This window comes from Cricetulus griseus, unplaced genomic scaffold (genome assembly GCF_003668045.3).
Source record: "Cricetulus griseus strain 17A/GY unplaced genomic scaffold, alternate assembly CriGri-PICRH-1.0 unplaced_scaffold_71, whole genome shotgun sequence".
Lineage (NCBI taxonomy): Eukaryota > Metazoa > Chordata > Mammalia > Rodentia > Cricetidae > Cricetulus > Cricetulus griseus.
This window is the reverse complement of record NW_023277412.1, coordinates 1-15,094: the sequence shown is the minus strand read 5'-3', so window position 1 is coordinate 15,094 and position 15,094 is coordinate 1. Positions and strand designations below refer to the sequence as shown.

The following is a 15,094-nucleotide window of genomic DNA, read 5'->3' as shown; positions in this document are numbered from 1 at the left end:
CTTATCTATTAAAGGATAGTTTGGATTAGGCACATAAATCATATATATGTATATATGATTTATTTCACCTTGTCCATTATTGCATTTTTGTATAACCTGACAGATACTACAAGAATGGAAAACTAGAGGCAATTTTGTTTGTAAAGATAGGCAAAAAGCAAACCTAAGCTATAAGTCAGCAAAAACAAAAGAACTGAATGTTACTCGTAATAACGATTTACTTACGAATCAGTGGTGGACTCAACAATTGAGACAACTCAATGTAGCTGGCCCAGGAGCAGAATAAAAGGGACATACAATTATCTCAATGATTATAGAGAAAAATCTATTGAACTCAATATTTAGTATAAAAACTCCTATTTAATTCATAGATAATTTCTTACATTTGGCCACAGACATCAGTTTAAAAAGTCATTAAATACTATGCTTAGCCAGTATGTTGTGAGATAGACCTATAATCAGTGTTTGGGAGCTGAGGCAGAAGCACTAAGTGTCTGTGGCCAGCCTGGGCTATTTATGGATACCATATGTTGAACACCACTAAAACAAAACCATAGCAGAAGCAGGACGATTAGGTCAGGGTCATTCTCAATTACACAGAATCCCAGGGCAGCTTGGGGTAGAGCCTGTTTCAAAACAAAATCCCAACAAATCAACAGACAACATTTTCTGGGCCTTGGTGGCGCATGCCTTTAATTCCATCACTCAGAAGGCAGAAACCGGTGGCTCTCTGTGAGTTGGAGGCCAGTCTGCTCTACAGAGTGAATTACAACACAGCTAGGGCTATACAGAGAAACCCTGTCTGGAAAAAACAAAACAAAACAAAAAAGGACCATGCTTAACAGAGAAACGTGAAAATTTTTCCCATAAGACCTGTCAAGAGTCCTCACTAGCAGAAGTGGGAGGTTATCCTGCAAGAACATAGAAAATGGAGGCTCAGAGAGGAAACTCGTATTTGAAGGAGTCTACTCATTTTCTGTGGCAGGGTGCTAGACTTCTCAAGGGCTTGGGCGACAAAGAGTCATTGGGACTACACAGCTGCAGGGATTGGAATATGGACAAAGGGCAGTAGGAAAGTAATACTTAGAGATGGAGTAGATGAGAAAGCCATGGTTTGTGACATTATAAAAGGAGACAGTGCCAGCCTCATAGTCTAAGAAAACCCCTAAGTGGTGAGGTGGCACTGTCATAGAGACGAGCAAGGAGGTGGAGTCCTCATAGGCTCTGTACTCATGCTTATGCTGCAACCCAATCACCCAGTATCCGCTCTGGGGCTGATACCTGGAGTAGGCATTCTTCTTGCCCAGATACTGGCTGAAAGAGAACATGGGTTCCACCGGGTTACTGCATACACCCAGGATCCACGCAGTCTTCTTGGTCACATCTGTTATTCTTTTGTTTAAAAAGAAGAAAAGAGAAATATTGAGACAGACATATTGACTATAAGTTTATTATAAGGCCCGGTAGAATGGGGAGACTAAGAAGAGGAACAGGGGTAAATGGCTGACCGCCATGGCCGGTCGCCATAGAGAGACAGAGCGGGGAAACAGAGAGAGGGGACACAGAGCAGGAACAGGGGGAGAGAGAGAGAGAGAGGGCAGGGGCCTATCTTTTAAAGGGGTCCTCTGCACCTGCGTGCAGACTTCTTTCCCATGGAACCTTGGGCTGACCAGGGTATTGCCTGAGTGGATTCCACCAGGTAACAGGGGCAGGCCAGCATAATGCCTGAACCTTTCAACATCCACCTCCCAGTAGCAGTTTCCTGAGAAGTGCTGAGAGCCCAGGACACTACAGTCATAATGTTCCTCCAGACAGGAAGGCTTGGACAGCTTGGCACCCACAAATCTTACCTGTCTCTGCTTTTTAGACAGTACAAGATTTAAATTAGACGTCTGTGGATTCAGACTCACGTCCACCCAGTACCTTTGGACGTTTGTCAACTCTCAAAAGACTAGAAGCATCTTTTTCAGATGCGGGGCTCGAAACAAACTTTTCAGCTTGGTGGGGAGAGCTTGAGGGTTCCTCAAGGTCCAAAACTGACTCCTTTTTGTGACATAACTCACATGCTGCAGCAGCTCCACTGTGGACCCCTGGCACCGGTGCTCCAGATCTGAGATGAGACCTTTCAGTGACTGGCTCTGATGGATCAGGTCATCCCCGCCTTCTCTATGATGCCTCAGCCCCTTCTCTTCTACTTCCAGGTTCCTCAGTTCCCTCTGCTCCTCCTGGTCCAGGTTGCTCCGCTGCTGCTTAAACTCGATCCGGATCCGGCGTCTCTCAGGCTCCACCTGATTCTTCCAGGATTCCCTCTCCTCTTGGATAAGAGCTTTTAGCCGCTCGGCTTCCTGCTGCTCCTTCCTCAGCTTCTTCAGAGACTCCTGGAATCTCCTGGTAGTCCTTGGTCACCTCCTCCGTGAGGAATGTGAGATGACCATGGTGTTCCTCAAGAAGCATTATTTCTAGGGATGCCTTGGCTACAATTTCTAAGATAGCCCTATTCTACCACAACTAAAACATTTGGTATTTCGATGTCTTTTCATACCTTTTGGAGATTGGGGGGGACCGAATATCTCTGTTATGGAATATTCTGGGTCCAAGGCTCTGGCTGCCAGTGACTCCAGGAAGCTCCAGCCCACTATTGTATTGTTAATGTCAGCAGGGCTACTCTTGTTTACCATGGCCTCAGGGTAATATGCCTCCTTATTTGCATATCTATGCACCTAAGCATCTGAATAGGCCTGCACCTGGGCAGGGAGATCAGAGGTTTGAGTAACTTGTGAGGACAGAAGTTTAGGAGTTAAGGGGCCAGCAGCCAGAGCAAGAGAGAGCAGCTAGGGAACAAAGAGAGAAATGGTTGCCTCGTGGTATTAGCAGGACGGTTAAGAGACACCAGAAAAGTTGGCTAATAAAGAAATGACTCTAGTTCAACAACATGGAACTGAGAGCTCTCTGAAGATGACAAGATGCCTGTATTTGATCTTTATCGCCGTTGGGTTGCTGGGAGCTTCCAGGTCCACACCCCCCACTCAGGCTGGACCTCATGGCTGTCGTGGGCTAAAGCTGAGACAAGTCAGGCCATGACAGGAGATCACTTCCCTTACCCAACCTTAGTGTTATAGTCAAAGCACTCAACATTGGGTGTGTACAGGATCCATTCTTCCATTGGTGCGGATTTGATCTTTAAGGACTCATGCACCTTTTCCCATTTACATTGGCATTTTCAAAAGCTAGAGATTGAACCAGTACATGTCTAGCTTTTAGATCTGATTCCCTACCCATATTTTTGTACAGCTTTCATCAATCTTTGCAAAAAGTCACTGAAAGATTCCTTTGGGGCCTTGTCTAACCTTAGTGGATGACTTATTTTCCCAAGTTCTTGAATCTGGCCACTGTGTGAATTATGTATAGAGAGGAATGTGCTTATAGAAGCAATGTTGTGGTAGGCACTACCTGAAGGTTGTGGGTGGCTAACTGTTTTGAACCCAAGCACATCAGGAGTTTGAAGCCTGTGGAGTTGGGCAGCACCTAGAGGCTGTTGTAGAGAGGCTGCAAGAGGAAAATCCCAGACTTACTCTGAGGCTGCTCTGGTGGCAGCAAAGCCAGGGGCAAGCAGCTACATTGTGACTTTTGTGCCTGAGTTGGATGCTAGATGTGTTTATCTAATTACCAATAAAAGCAATTCAAGCAGATCCTGTGGGGCCTGGGGTCCAACATCTCCCAATAGTGTTTGAGGGCTAAGGGTTCAGAGTCACAGGAGATGGACATGTATGAAGGGCAAGGTGCCAAAGGATAGACAGAACTGTCCCATGTCTCCCTAACTGCATCCTGATGGGGAAAGTCCTTCTGTGTATTTGTATCTCTTACGTTAATGAATAAACACTGACTGGCTGATTGGCTAGGAAGGAAGTGATGTAGCTGGAGAGAACCAGAATACAAGCAGGGACAAACAGGAAATCCCTCTCTTCTCTGCCAGCATGCTGGGCAGTCCGTGGAGGACACCAGAAAAGTAATAGGTCCCCGGACCACGCTTCAGTAAGACAACATGGAAATACTTAGACTACTAGAATAGGGTTAATTTAGACAAAGCTAGCCAAATAAGAAGCTGTAGCCAATGGCCAACAGAATCCTAATGTTTTGTGTGGTCATTTGTGGTTGATGTGGCTATGTGACCAGGCTGGCGGGAAGAGCTCACATTACAGCATCCTGTGTCCACAGAAAGGCTAACAGGCTGGAGCTCAACTACTGCCCTCCTGTTTCTGTCTCCAGAGCAGAACGTTAAGGCTGGTGTGTAGGACTTAGTAACATCTCCTGTTTCCATAGTGTCTTCAAGCAGGAGGGTCTTTCGCCCTCCTGTCTCTCTACTTTGGTTCAAATTGTAGGATTAATTTCAATTCTGTGCGCCTATTACAAAAACATTTGTGCATGGGAAGTCTTCCTACTTGAAGTGGATATAACGGTATTTCTTGGGTTTTATTTTCTTGGGAAATGAGGCTCATCTGGCCTTAATTGAACATAGTGCAGCTGGGGCGGGGGTAAAGGCTAGGCACATCATTGCTAAGAAAGCTCATCTGACTAGATTATGTTAGAAAGAGCCCAGGGAAGATGAAGTAGCCAAGTGTCTCCCGAGCCACAACTAGGTCTAATGGAAACTCCCCTCGTGGTGATGGCACCACGACTAAGTATCAGGCAAAAACCTGGAGATTTAGTTAAGATGTCAGATGTCCAGTTGTTTGTGCTAGGAGAATGTGTGTATGCCTCTTTTGCAGGGAGGGAGCAGCCTTATATAGAGACTTACCTCCCAGTGAAAAACCCCAGGTGTAAGAGGTCGTGTTTTTGATGCCAGTGGGGTAAGGCCAGGGCTGTAAGCCATGCCTAGAAAACCAGATGAACCTGTGAGTATTGTTTGCCAAGCAACTCAGGGAGACCCCATGGGCTGGGGCCAAACATCTCCCAGCATCTCTACCAACAGCCAGGACCCCTAGTTTCCCCAAATGGGCTTCTTCCTGGTTGGTTTGCCTACTGCCTGTGGAGAGTGGCTCGGGACTCTGAATATTGGGGGGGGGAGGTTAGTTCCCCTTTATGAAGAGGAATCTCAGACACTTTGGCAGGGCTCCAGCCAAGATCTTCACTGAACCCCCAGGAGTCACAAATTGGCAGTGCAGATACATGGTCATGATGGGGCCACATTCCAGATGTAACCACTGGTCATAGGTCTTCATCTTCAAAGCTAACGATCTGAGGGGACAGCCTAAGAATCTTAGGTTTCTTTACAGATCTCACACTGGGAGCCTTGCTCACTGAGGTAGGAAGTTGTGTTCAGTTGGAGATATTTTTAATGACTTAGTAAATGCTGCCCACCATTTCCTGGCTCCAAAGTTCTTACATGCCACTAGCTATTTGCTGCCCCAGGGACTGTGACTGGCAGGTAAAAACATACTCCTATTATGACAGAGCACACGTTACAGGACTGCTACTTGGGAATAGTGCTTAGGAACCAGGATCTCGGTATGGTAACTGACCTCCGTGTTTGGGTTCCTGTAGGCGTCATTAAGCTTGCCTGTAGGAAGTCTCCAAGAGAAGAGGAGGTGCATAGACTTCCTGGGAGACGGGTTGAGACATAGGCTCCAGATGGGAAGTGTGAAGAACCTTGCTATTCCTTCAATCTACTGAGGCAGAGGCTGTCGGTGCTGTTAGTCAGGCTGCCCTGCTGTCTTATCTCTACCTACATCTTCCAAAGTCAAATGAACATTTTTAATGCATAGCAATCTTCCCTTTTCTGTCTGATTCTCAGGCTGAGACCTCCAAATTAAGGTGAATGTGCTGACAGAGTGCTGACTCATTCCACAGTGAGACAGACTAAGAATGACAAAGCCGGGGTTAGATAAACACTCGTCAAAGATGTCCACTTCAAATTCAGTGTCCATTCATAGAATTCCTTAAGATGCCTCATGAGATGCTAGGAAATCTCTCTTTACCAGGGCATGTAACATTTTACATATTCCAGATCCCACTAGCCTTGACTCCTCCACACTCAGGGACCTGACTTTGGTCAGAGAGGAGAGTTGGGATAGTCTCTAAGTACATCATTAAAGCTAAAGGCATTAAGAGTGGTCATGAGGTCAGCAGATAGAGCTCATTCATTGGGTTGGAACATTTGGTCTAGAAAATCCCTGGTGTCGGGTTCATTCCCCTGTTATGGCTCAAAACTGTTAATACTGTTCCAGTGGATATAATGTCCTAGCCTTGGTGGATACTACACGCATAGCACACAGATAAGCATGCAGGGAAACACACATAATACAAAGGTTTTTCAAAATGGCTGCATTGAATACTGCTACAATGTATTGGAGGAAATGGCTTAAATTAAGACTTGGCCATTCAAACTGCTAGAGAGCTCTCTATGACATGAAATAGAGCAATTCAGGATTTAATCACCTGATGGCGCTCATTCAGTGAGATATTAGAATTCCAAAATTGCAGACACAGGGAGGTGTAGTGTTTGCTCCATTATTCACATGACTGACTGGTCTATGTTAAAATGAATCACCAAAGGTTGCCATTCAAGTCAGAATGGTCACTCATGTTGCTTGTGATGAAGTCTCCAGAGATTATGTAGTCATTAGGTCAGCCTTCATGATCTATTTAACTGTACGTTACATTTGGGAGGTGGTTAACAAAAGGAGGGGCCTGTCCAGAGGAGCAGGGTCCTGAAGGTATGCACTTGCAGTATCCTGCCCAGGGCTCTTCCTCTGCTCATTTCTGTTTTCTCTGACCACCATCGGGTAAACTGCTCCACTCTGAAGATATTCTGAACTTTGCTGGGAGTAAGTTTTCCCAGCCTAGGATTTGGAATATGAACAGATAGTCCTTGTGAGTCCCCCCTCTCTGGGGCTCTAATTCTCTCAATTGCCAAAATGTCCCAGCACCTTCAAAAGGTGTTGCCCCACCTAGGGTCAGTGCATTTGGATTCGGGTCCTTCAAGCATCCTGATGACCATGCATGAGGAACCAAATGGATGGCTGCTGTGTAATCCATGCTCCCAGCTGCTCTTAGAGAGAACAGCCTAGGCCTTGGTCAGAGGGGCAAGAACCTACCAATTCTTGCTTTGCTTCCTGCTCAGCTTCTGTGATTGAGGGCTCTTTGAGGGGTGCTGATGATCATTTTAATTTATTGCTTTAAATACAACTGTAAGAGGGTACAGTGAGGCCTGTACCCCACAAGCGGTGGTAACCCTGGTGGTTGCTGTTTCCCTCCCCTCTGCTACCGCTTTGTGGTCCAGGAGCTGCTATAGCCTGGGATGGGGCCATGCCTACCTCTCCTGAGGCCCTGTACCTCGTCTTCCAGCAGAGGGTTTGAGTAAGGATGGATGCTGTGGAGGACAGAGCCTAACTGGAGAGGTCCAAGCCCTATTGACACAGGTCTTTCCTTAGGCCACAAGGTTTGGGCTGGTGGCCCATTTCTATCATGCTGCCTTAATAAAGATTCCAGAATAAAACTTGCTTTGGCTCTTGCAGTCCCTGGGGCTGTGTGTAGAAGTAGGGAGGCACAAGTCAGCTGTCTCAGGTAGGGAACATTTCTTCTTAAAGGCAATGTGGCCCACTTTACCTGTGCACTTCTACAAGTTATGGTTTAAGGAGTGATCACCATGCCCCAGAGGGCTCATGGGAAAACTGGACAGTTTTATATAAAACAAGAATTTTGCTGTACTCTGGCATGGTGGCCTATTCCTGTAATCTTTGGTGGCATTCACAGGGCAGAGGAAGTTGTTCTAGTCTAGCCTGTGCTACCTGGCAAAATCTTGCTTCAAAACCCAACGGGGACCGCACTAGTGGCCCAGTAGCTGAGAGTATGGGCTACTCTTGAGAGCTAGGATTTGACCACAACCATCAGTAACTCTAGTCTCAGGATCTGATGCCATGCAGGCACAATGCTCATATACATTAAAAAACAAGCGATGGGTGGGGTAGGAATGTGTCTGGAAATGCTTTCTCTGTTCCCATCTGCAGTACTGCAGAGAGGTAAACTGGTAGAGACGTGGCAATACGGTGAGTCATTTGGCTTGGCTGAGCGAGGTGTACTTTTCTCTGTCATTTACCTCCTGTTTCCAAGATGAACTAAAAGTGTAAGCAAATGCGAATGCCTCAACAGATTGAAACTGTTTGCAGATACATAAACTGGATTGTGACAGGCATACTTTTTCAAAAGCAAAAGTGTTGTAGCAGAATGACTTGGGAGTTGTCAGCTGTGATGCAAATGGCTGGGACATGGATGTGCCCCCCTACCCCAAGATAGGGTTAGTTAGTCCTGTATAGTCTGTATACTTAGTCCTGGTTGGTCTCAAACTTAGAGATCCATGCCTGGCTGCAACTAAAATTTCATACACATTTTAAGCCATTAGAAAAAGATTGCTCTTTGTTCATCAGCTATACAAATAGGCACTTGACCCTGGTTTGTTAACCAGTCTAAAGCTCTTGTTCAGAAAACAAGGAAGAAACCTACTGGACTTCTGAGTTTGCTGTTCTCCTCCCAGAGGGAGGGCCTGCTCCTGTCGCAGTCTCCACTGAGAGCAATATGGCGACTACAACCTTTCCAGGAGAACACCAGCAGAAGCTGGTGATCTGGCAAAATAGCCCATGAACATGTCATTGGTAGGGAGTGTGTGTGTGTGTGTGTGTGTGTGTGTGTGTGTGTGTGTGTGTGTGTGTGTGTGTGTGTGTCCTCTTTGTGGAGAGGAAGGGGAGTCTAGATAGACCATTGTGAAGAACAGGGTAGGTGAGAGTTCTATGGACACTAAGAACCCACTCCTCTGAACTGGGAACAGAAAGAACCATGAATGACTCTCACCTCTAGCTACAGGGGAGGCAGGAACCTCCAGGGACTGGACCAAAACACAGAGCTTCAATAAATAACTGACCCCAGTGAACTGACACAGTAACTGGAGAGAGCAGCCCTCATACCATGAACCAGCTGGGTTGTGGGAGTGCTGACATCAGGTAACTCCAGTTAGCTTTCAGAAGTGAACAGGGACCAAAGCCTAGAATGGCAGAGAAAGCCAACCAGAATAATCCCCCTGCCCAGGACTGGAGCCACAGATGCCGTCGTAAGCCTTCAGTGCCTTGACCTAGGTCTTTAACTAGATCGTTGGTCACCAACTGGGTTCTTGGTGTCCTCCTATCTTCCCTGGACCAAGACAGTTGACTGCTGTCATTCCATGGTGACAGGAACATCTTCCACGTCTCTGGGGACTGCACTCTGGAGCTCACGTCTGACTTCCGGAGACAACTGTGGGTGGGGCTGCAGTCAAAGCAGTTCCAGGAGGGCCTCCTTCTGGTCCGTAGCCAAGTCGGCCTTGTAGCCTTGTGCCAAAGTCAGGAGGCACTGGTGCCAGAGCACAGGCAGCTGGCGCTTCTCTGTCCGGAAGCCCAGAAAATGGTAGACCAGGGCGTCTAGCACCCGGTATGGCAACGCATACTTCTTGTCTAACAGCAGGCGCAGGAAAATGCTGTTAGCACCACTGTATTCCATCTCAGCTATCTTCAGCATGGCCGCACAAGGAGGGAAGGTGGAGTTAAGGACTTGTGGAGAGACGCTGGACAAAGTGTCTCCCCAGACTGACCCTAACCTAGAGCATTCCCAAGGTGTCACCTCATCTCCTCATTATTACACTCCTGGGATTCATTCTCTTTACTGCCTGTCTACATCCATCTCACACTTCTGCCTCTGACCAGGATAGCAAACAATCCCTGCATTCAACTATAGAGAGTGTGTCTAAATGTCTCAGCACTCCACCATTTATCACACCTTTTTCCTAGGTATCCATTCATTCATGCCGTCATTCACTAAATTCATGCCGTCAACAACTATTTACTGAACACCTACTATGTGCCAGGTCTTTGGATCCTGCCCTCGAAGGCTTCTATTCTACTGGAGCAATCATATACCCGCTGGCTTAAATAGCCACAGACTCTAGGTAATCATAGCTCATTCTCCCTTCTTGCCCTCCTGCCAAAGTTCTGGCCTCTCTACTACATGACTCTCCACCGACCTCACCAACACTACCTGGAGTGCAACACAGGGATGGAGCACTTAGTGATGATGCTGCCCACGATGATGGCTTCTCGGAGGGTACATGTGCCAGACTCGCACAATGGGATCGGGATTCCTAGGCAGAGTCATATACAGGGACTTTTAGTACCCAGCAAGCCCATCATCTAAGGACCAACAGTGGAGATAGCCAGTTGCCAAGCAGAGTACTGACCCTTCCTTTCTCTCCTATTTCTGGGTTTTTACCTTTAAACCAGGCTCCAGGTTTGAACAGGGCTTTCTTGAGTGCCCTGTAGAGGTGACCGTTGAGTCGTCTGTATTGCCTGATATCATCTCGTACTCAGGGAAGCAGGACAAGGTGGTTAAAGCGCTGAGCCATCCGTTCTTTTAGGTTTGAGGCAAAAATCCTAGCAAGGTGGGAGTTTGCAAGTCACAAGAGAGTCTGGCCCTGGCCTTTTAAGTATCACCATGCATGAGAGAGGTTTTAGAGTAAGATATGGGGACATCACATCAGAGAGGGGTATGTGAAGTGGTATGTGAAAGGTTCAGGCATTATGCTGGCCTGCCTCTGCCACCTGGCGGAATCCACTCAGGAGGTACCCTGGTCAACCCAGGGTTCCATGGGAACTAAGTCTGCATGCAGGTGGTATAGAGGACCCCTTTAAAAGACAGACCCCTGCCCACTTACGCTCTCTTCTCTTCTCTTATGCTCTCTCTGCCTCTCTATGGCAAACGGCCATGATGGTCAGCCTTTAGCCCTGTTCCTCTTCTTTCTTAGTCTCTACTCTGCCAAGCCTATAATAAACTGGTTAATACGTCTTAGTCTCCTGTCTCATCTTGTACCTTTTCTTCATTTCTAATTTAAGCAAAAGAATAAAAGTATGCACACCACACCCAGGTCAGCTTAAAGAGGAGCTACTTTGCCTGCAAGTATGTCTGTGCACCATATATGTGCCTAGTACCCATCGGATTTCCTGGAGCTAGAGATGGTTGAAAGCCTCCACGTGGGTGCTGGGAATTGAACCCAGGTCTTCTAGAAGAAGTGCTCTTAACCACCGAGCCACCTCTCCAGACCTAGCATTTTTCTTTTGTTGGTTTTTCGAGACAGGGTTTCTCTGTGTGTAGTCCTGACTCTACTGGAACTCACTGTGCAGAACAGGCTGGCCTAGAACTCACAGAGATCCACCTGCCTCTGCCTCCTGAGTACTGGGATTAAAAGTGTGCCCTACCATTGCCTGGCCCCTAGTGTGTTTCAGACAGTGCTGTTGCTTAGACCCATGGCCTCTGTGCATTATTTAAGCGAGGCACCTCAAGCTTCTTTCCCAGTCCAGTTTTTGGCTGGCTACTCTCCTTTCTCCACCATGAGGGACCTGAGGTCACCGGAGAATTCTCAGAATTCTCGAGCTACTCTCTCACACCAGGGCTGTATCCTGGAAGCTATGTAGGCCCTTCCCATAGAAGTCTACCACAGGACTTTGTCCTGAAAACGCAGGTGGAGAAGTTAAGGGAGTAGTAGGAACAAGTCCAAGGGAGAGAGCCATGGGCTGGCCAATGACATGGCTGAGGGAGGAAGAGTCTACCCACCACACCCTAAACCACAAGTCAGCCACCCTGGCCCATCTACACTACCTGGTGGCTTGATACATAGCAGCTGCAGTCCAGGCCTCAGGCTCAGTGACATAGAGGATTTGTTCCCAGTTGGACAGTGCAGGGATGATCTTAAAAGCCGTGGGCAGTTTCCCACTTTGGTACTTGGATAACACCTGGAGATGAAGGAGGCAGAGCCATCAGCACCTACGGTGAGGTCCTGGCCCCGTCCCTGCGTTTTCATTCGCGGGGACGAATGAAAACTCACTTATCTTATCACTTATCTTCAGAGCAACCCAAAAAGGCTCATTTCTCAGGTGACCAGAATTTAGTGACTAGACCCTGAGCCCACTGGTTCTGCCTCAGTCCTTTTCTGTCCTGGCCACCATGGCTTACTCGTCGGGTGCCATGTGTGAGAGGCTTCCTGTTAGGATACCCCACCACACATGCCCTCACAGTCCTTACCTCTCGGACTCCTCTGTAGACCTCCAGGACCCGGGGGTCCAACTGAGGCATAGGGAAGCCCGACACCTCTGACATGACCGTCTCCACCTCTGTCTGCTTCTTGGTCAGATTCTCCATGATGATGTCAGCCAGAGTGCGCCTATGGAGACAGAGGGGACAAGGGTGAAGAACTAGGGTCACTCTCCAGGAAGCTCTAAAGTCCCCTCACCCTATTCATGAAAGGAAGGAAGGACGGACAGACAGACAGACAGACAGACAGACAGACAGACAGCCAGCCATAGTGGCACGAGCCTTTAAGGTCAACACTTGGGCAGATCTCTGTGAGGTTAAGGCCAGTGTGGTGGTCGTCATAAGGAATTCCAGGTCAGCCAGGACTACGTAGTGAGACACTGTCTCAGAGGAAAAAAGGAGCCACAAAACAGTCCCCAAACAAATCAGGAATGCTGCACAAACTAGCATGTCACCCTTGCACAGGGGTCACTCTAGTCTGTGATATTGTTCCAGTTTTAGCATAATTGCTGCTATAAGCTCCTCAAACTTGATTTTTTTCTTTTAAATTTATTATGTATAGTATTCTGCCTGCACGTATGTCCAAAGGCCAGAAGAGGGCACCAGATCTCATTACAGATGGTTGTGAGCGACCATGTGGTTGCTAGGAATTGAACTCAGGACCTCTGGAAGAGCAGACAGTGCTCTTAACTACTAAGCCATCTCTCCATCCCCTTAAACTTGATTATTATTGCTGTGTGCTCATGTGGAAGTCAGAAGACCACTCTATGGAGCTGAGTTTTCCTTCCACCTTGAAGTGAGCTCTGGGGATTGAACTCAGGTCATCAGGCTTGTGCAGGAAGCACTTCACCTGCCTGGCCATTTTGCTGCCTCACCCTTTTCAGCCTCTTTAAACAGAAGCCATCAAATGAGGATTCAAAATTACAATAGCCTGAGGCTAGAGAGACAGCTCAGTGGTTAAGAGTACTTACTGCTCTTGCAGAGGACCTGGGTTCAGTTCCCATTATCTGCACAGTGGATGTGACTCCTGTTCTCATATTCTTTGGACTTTCATGGGCACTAAGAATGCACATGACATACATACATACAGGAAAAATACCCATATTCATGAAGTAAAACAAAGAAAGAAAAATTTAACATATTACCATCATAGCAGGTTATAGTCTGCTAATGGCATCTTTAAGGTCATTGACACATACTTAAAGTTGCCCCTCAGTTGGAGATGATTAGCTCAGATGAGGCCCTGGGTTCTAGCCTCCAGGCAACATTGTTCAGACTTCCAGATCTGTGTCCTATCTGCAGAACGATGTTGGCAGAAGGCTGCCTGCTTTTTTTTTTTTCAAGACAGGGTTTCTCTGGGTAGCCCTGGTTGTCCTGGAACTAGCTCTGTAGACCAGGCTGGCCTTGAACTCAAGAGATGCAGCTGCCTCTGCCTTCAGAGTGCTGGGATTAAGGGTGTGCCACCGCTGCGTCTGATGAGCGGTGCTTTTATTCCCAGACACAGACAGAGGCCTAAAACTCAGAGGTAAACAATCCAAATAAGGTTTTAAGGCATTATTGGGGACAGGGTGAAATTTCAACCTCTAGTTTGGGTGCTTCACAGTCTCTTTCATGTGCCCCAGGTTATACCGTCTGACAGTGTTTCACAGTCCCTCCCATGGGCCATAGTTAACATGTTCTGATGGCTGTGTTCCCAAAGACCTTGCCCTGGTTCTGAAGATGCCAGCACCAAGAGCCCAGAAACTCAGAGCCCCCTTTCTACTCTCTTGTCACTTACAGCGAATCGAAGAAACCCAATCTGCTAAGTTTGTCAGAATCATGAAAGAGCAGATATGAGGTGGGCCCGGGAGCCCTCTGGGGATAGGAACATGAACCAGATTCACACTTTGTGAACTCTAGTAGAGCTGTCAGAATCCATCTGGGAGGGCTCTTCTCAACATTCTACACACTCAAGCCATAGTCCCCTCATCACTTCACATTCGTGATAAGAGATGGACTGTACCACACTCTGAAGAACTGAGAACGGCCACACGTTCATTATTCAGAATCAGAATAAACTGAATGAGGGCCCTTTGCCCTAAACTTATTTCCCCACCCCCCACCAGGCCAGATACATCTGCCCAAGAATTTGATCACAGGCAGCCTAAATACCTGCATGTTTTAGAAGCAGCAATTAAACTAAATGGGGATGAATTTGTGGTTCTCTCTGGAGGCAGTTTTACTCCTGGGGTGATATTTGGCAATGCCTGGGATAATTTTTCATTATCACTACTGGTATCTAGAGGGGATACAGCTGCAGAAGATCCTTAGGTGCTAGCTTCCACCCAGCCCAAATGCCAGGGCTGAGACCGAAAGCCCTGGATTAAAGGGAGCCTAAAGTCAGAGAGTAACATGCCAAGAACAAACTGGGTAATCCAGGAAGTTCTCCATCAGAGGGACAAAAGAGGAGCTATCTGGAGTCTGGGTCGGGCCCACTTAGAAGGTTTGGCCCAGATGGTATTCTGTAGCTGGCAATGCTCAGACCAAAAGCTGGCCAGAGAAATAGCTTGTGGGAACTTTCTACCAGGATCTACTGTCCCAACTCTTAAGTCCTACCTCATAGGAGGGTTCTTATTCATAAACATTCCAATGGCCCGTTCATCTTCAGGGTCCACAACCACCTCCTTGGTGGTCCACTCCGGTCATTTTGGCTGCCTTTTCCAGGGTGGGCCATTCCTCATCCTCATCCTCAGATCCATCCTGGGGCACTCCCAGCCCTAAAGAGGGAAGACAAATGATAAGCATGGGGTTCTGAGTCAGTCCACTTCTGCCATGGACTGCATGCCCAGGGTGCTGGAGATACACATGTGCACAAGGAAGGAACAGACAGTTACAAACTATCTTTCTGTCCCCAGAGACTTGGAATCTTGAGAGATAAAATACAACACATGAAACAGAGTGATGCTAGTAAAAAATGGTTGACACCTGTAGGGAGCCGTCCCTGCATTCT

General features: G+C 47.4%; 1 protein-coding gene and 1 pseudogene across 1 annotated transcript; both read right to left on the bottom strand.

Annotated features, from left to right (window-relative positions):
* Positions 1-998: 998 nt before the first annotated feature.
* LOC100762063 (tripartite motif-containing protein 6-like) lies at positions 999-2,454 on the bottom strand. The gene is given in 3 exon segments (XM_035453913.1): positions 999-1,392; positions 1,732-2,385; positions 2,387-2,454. Coding segments are annotated over 3 exon segments (1,116 nt in total).
* A 6,750-nt stretch (positions 2,455-9,204) lies between these two features.
* LOC100762361 lies at positions 9,205-14,861 on the bottom strand (annotated as a pseudogene).
* Between the last annotated feature and the right edge of the window lie 233 nt (positions 14,862-15,094).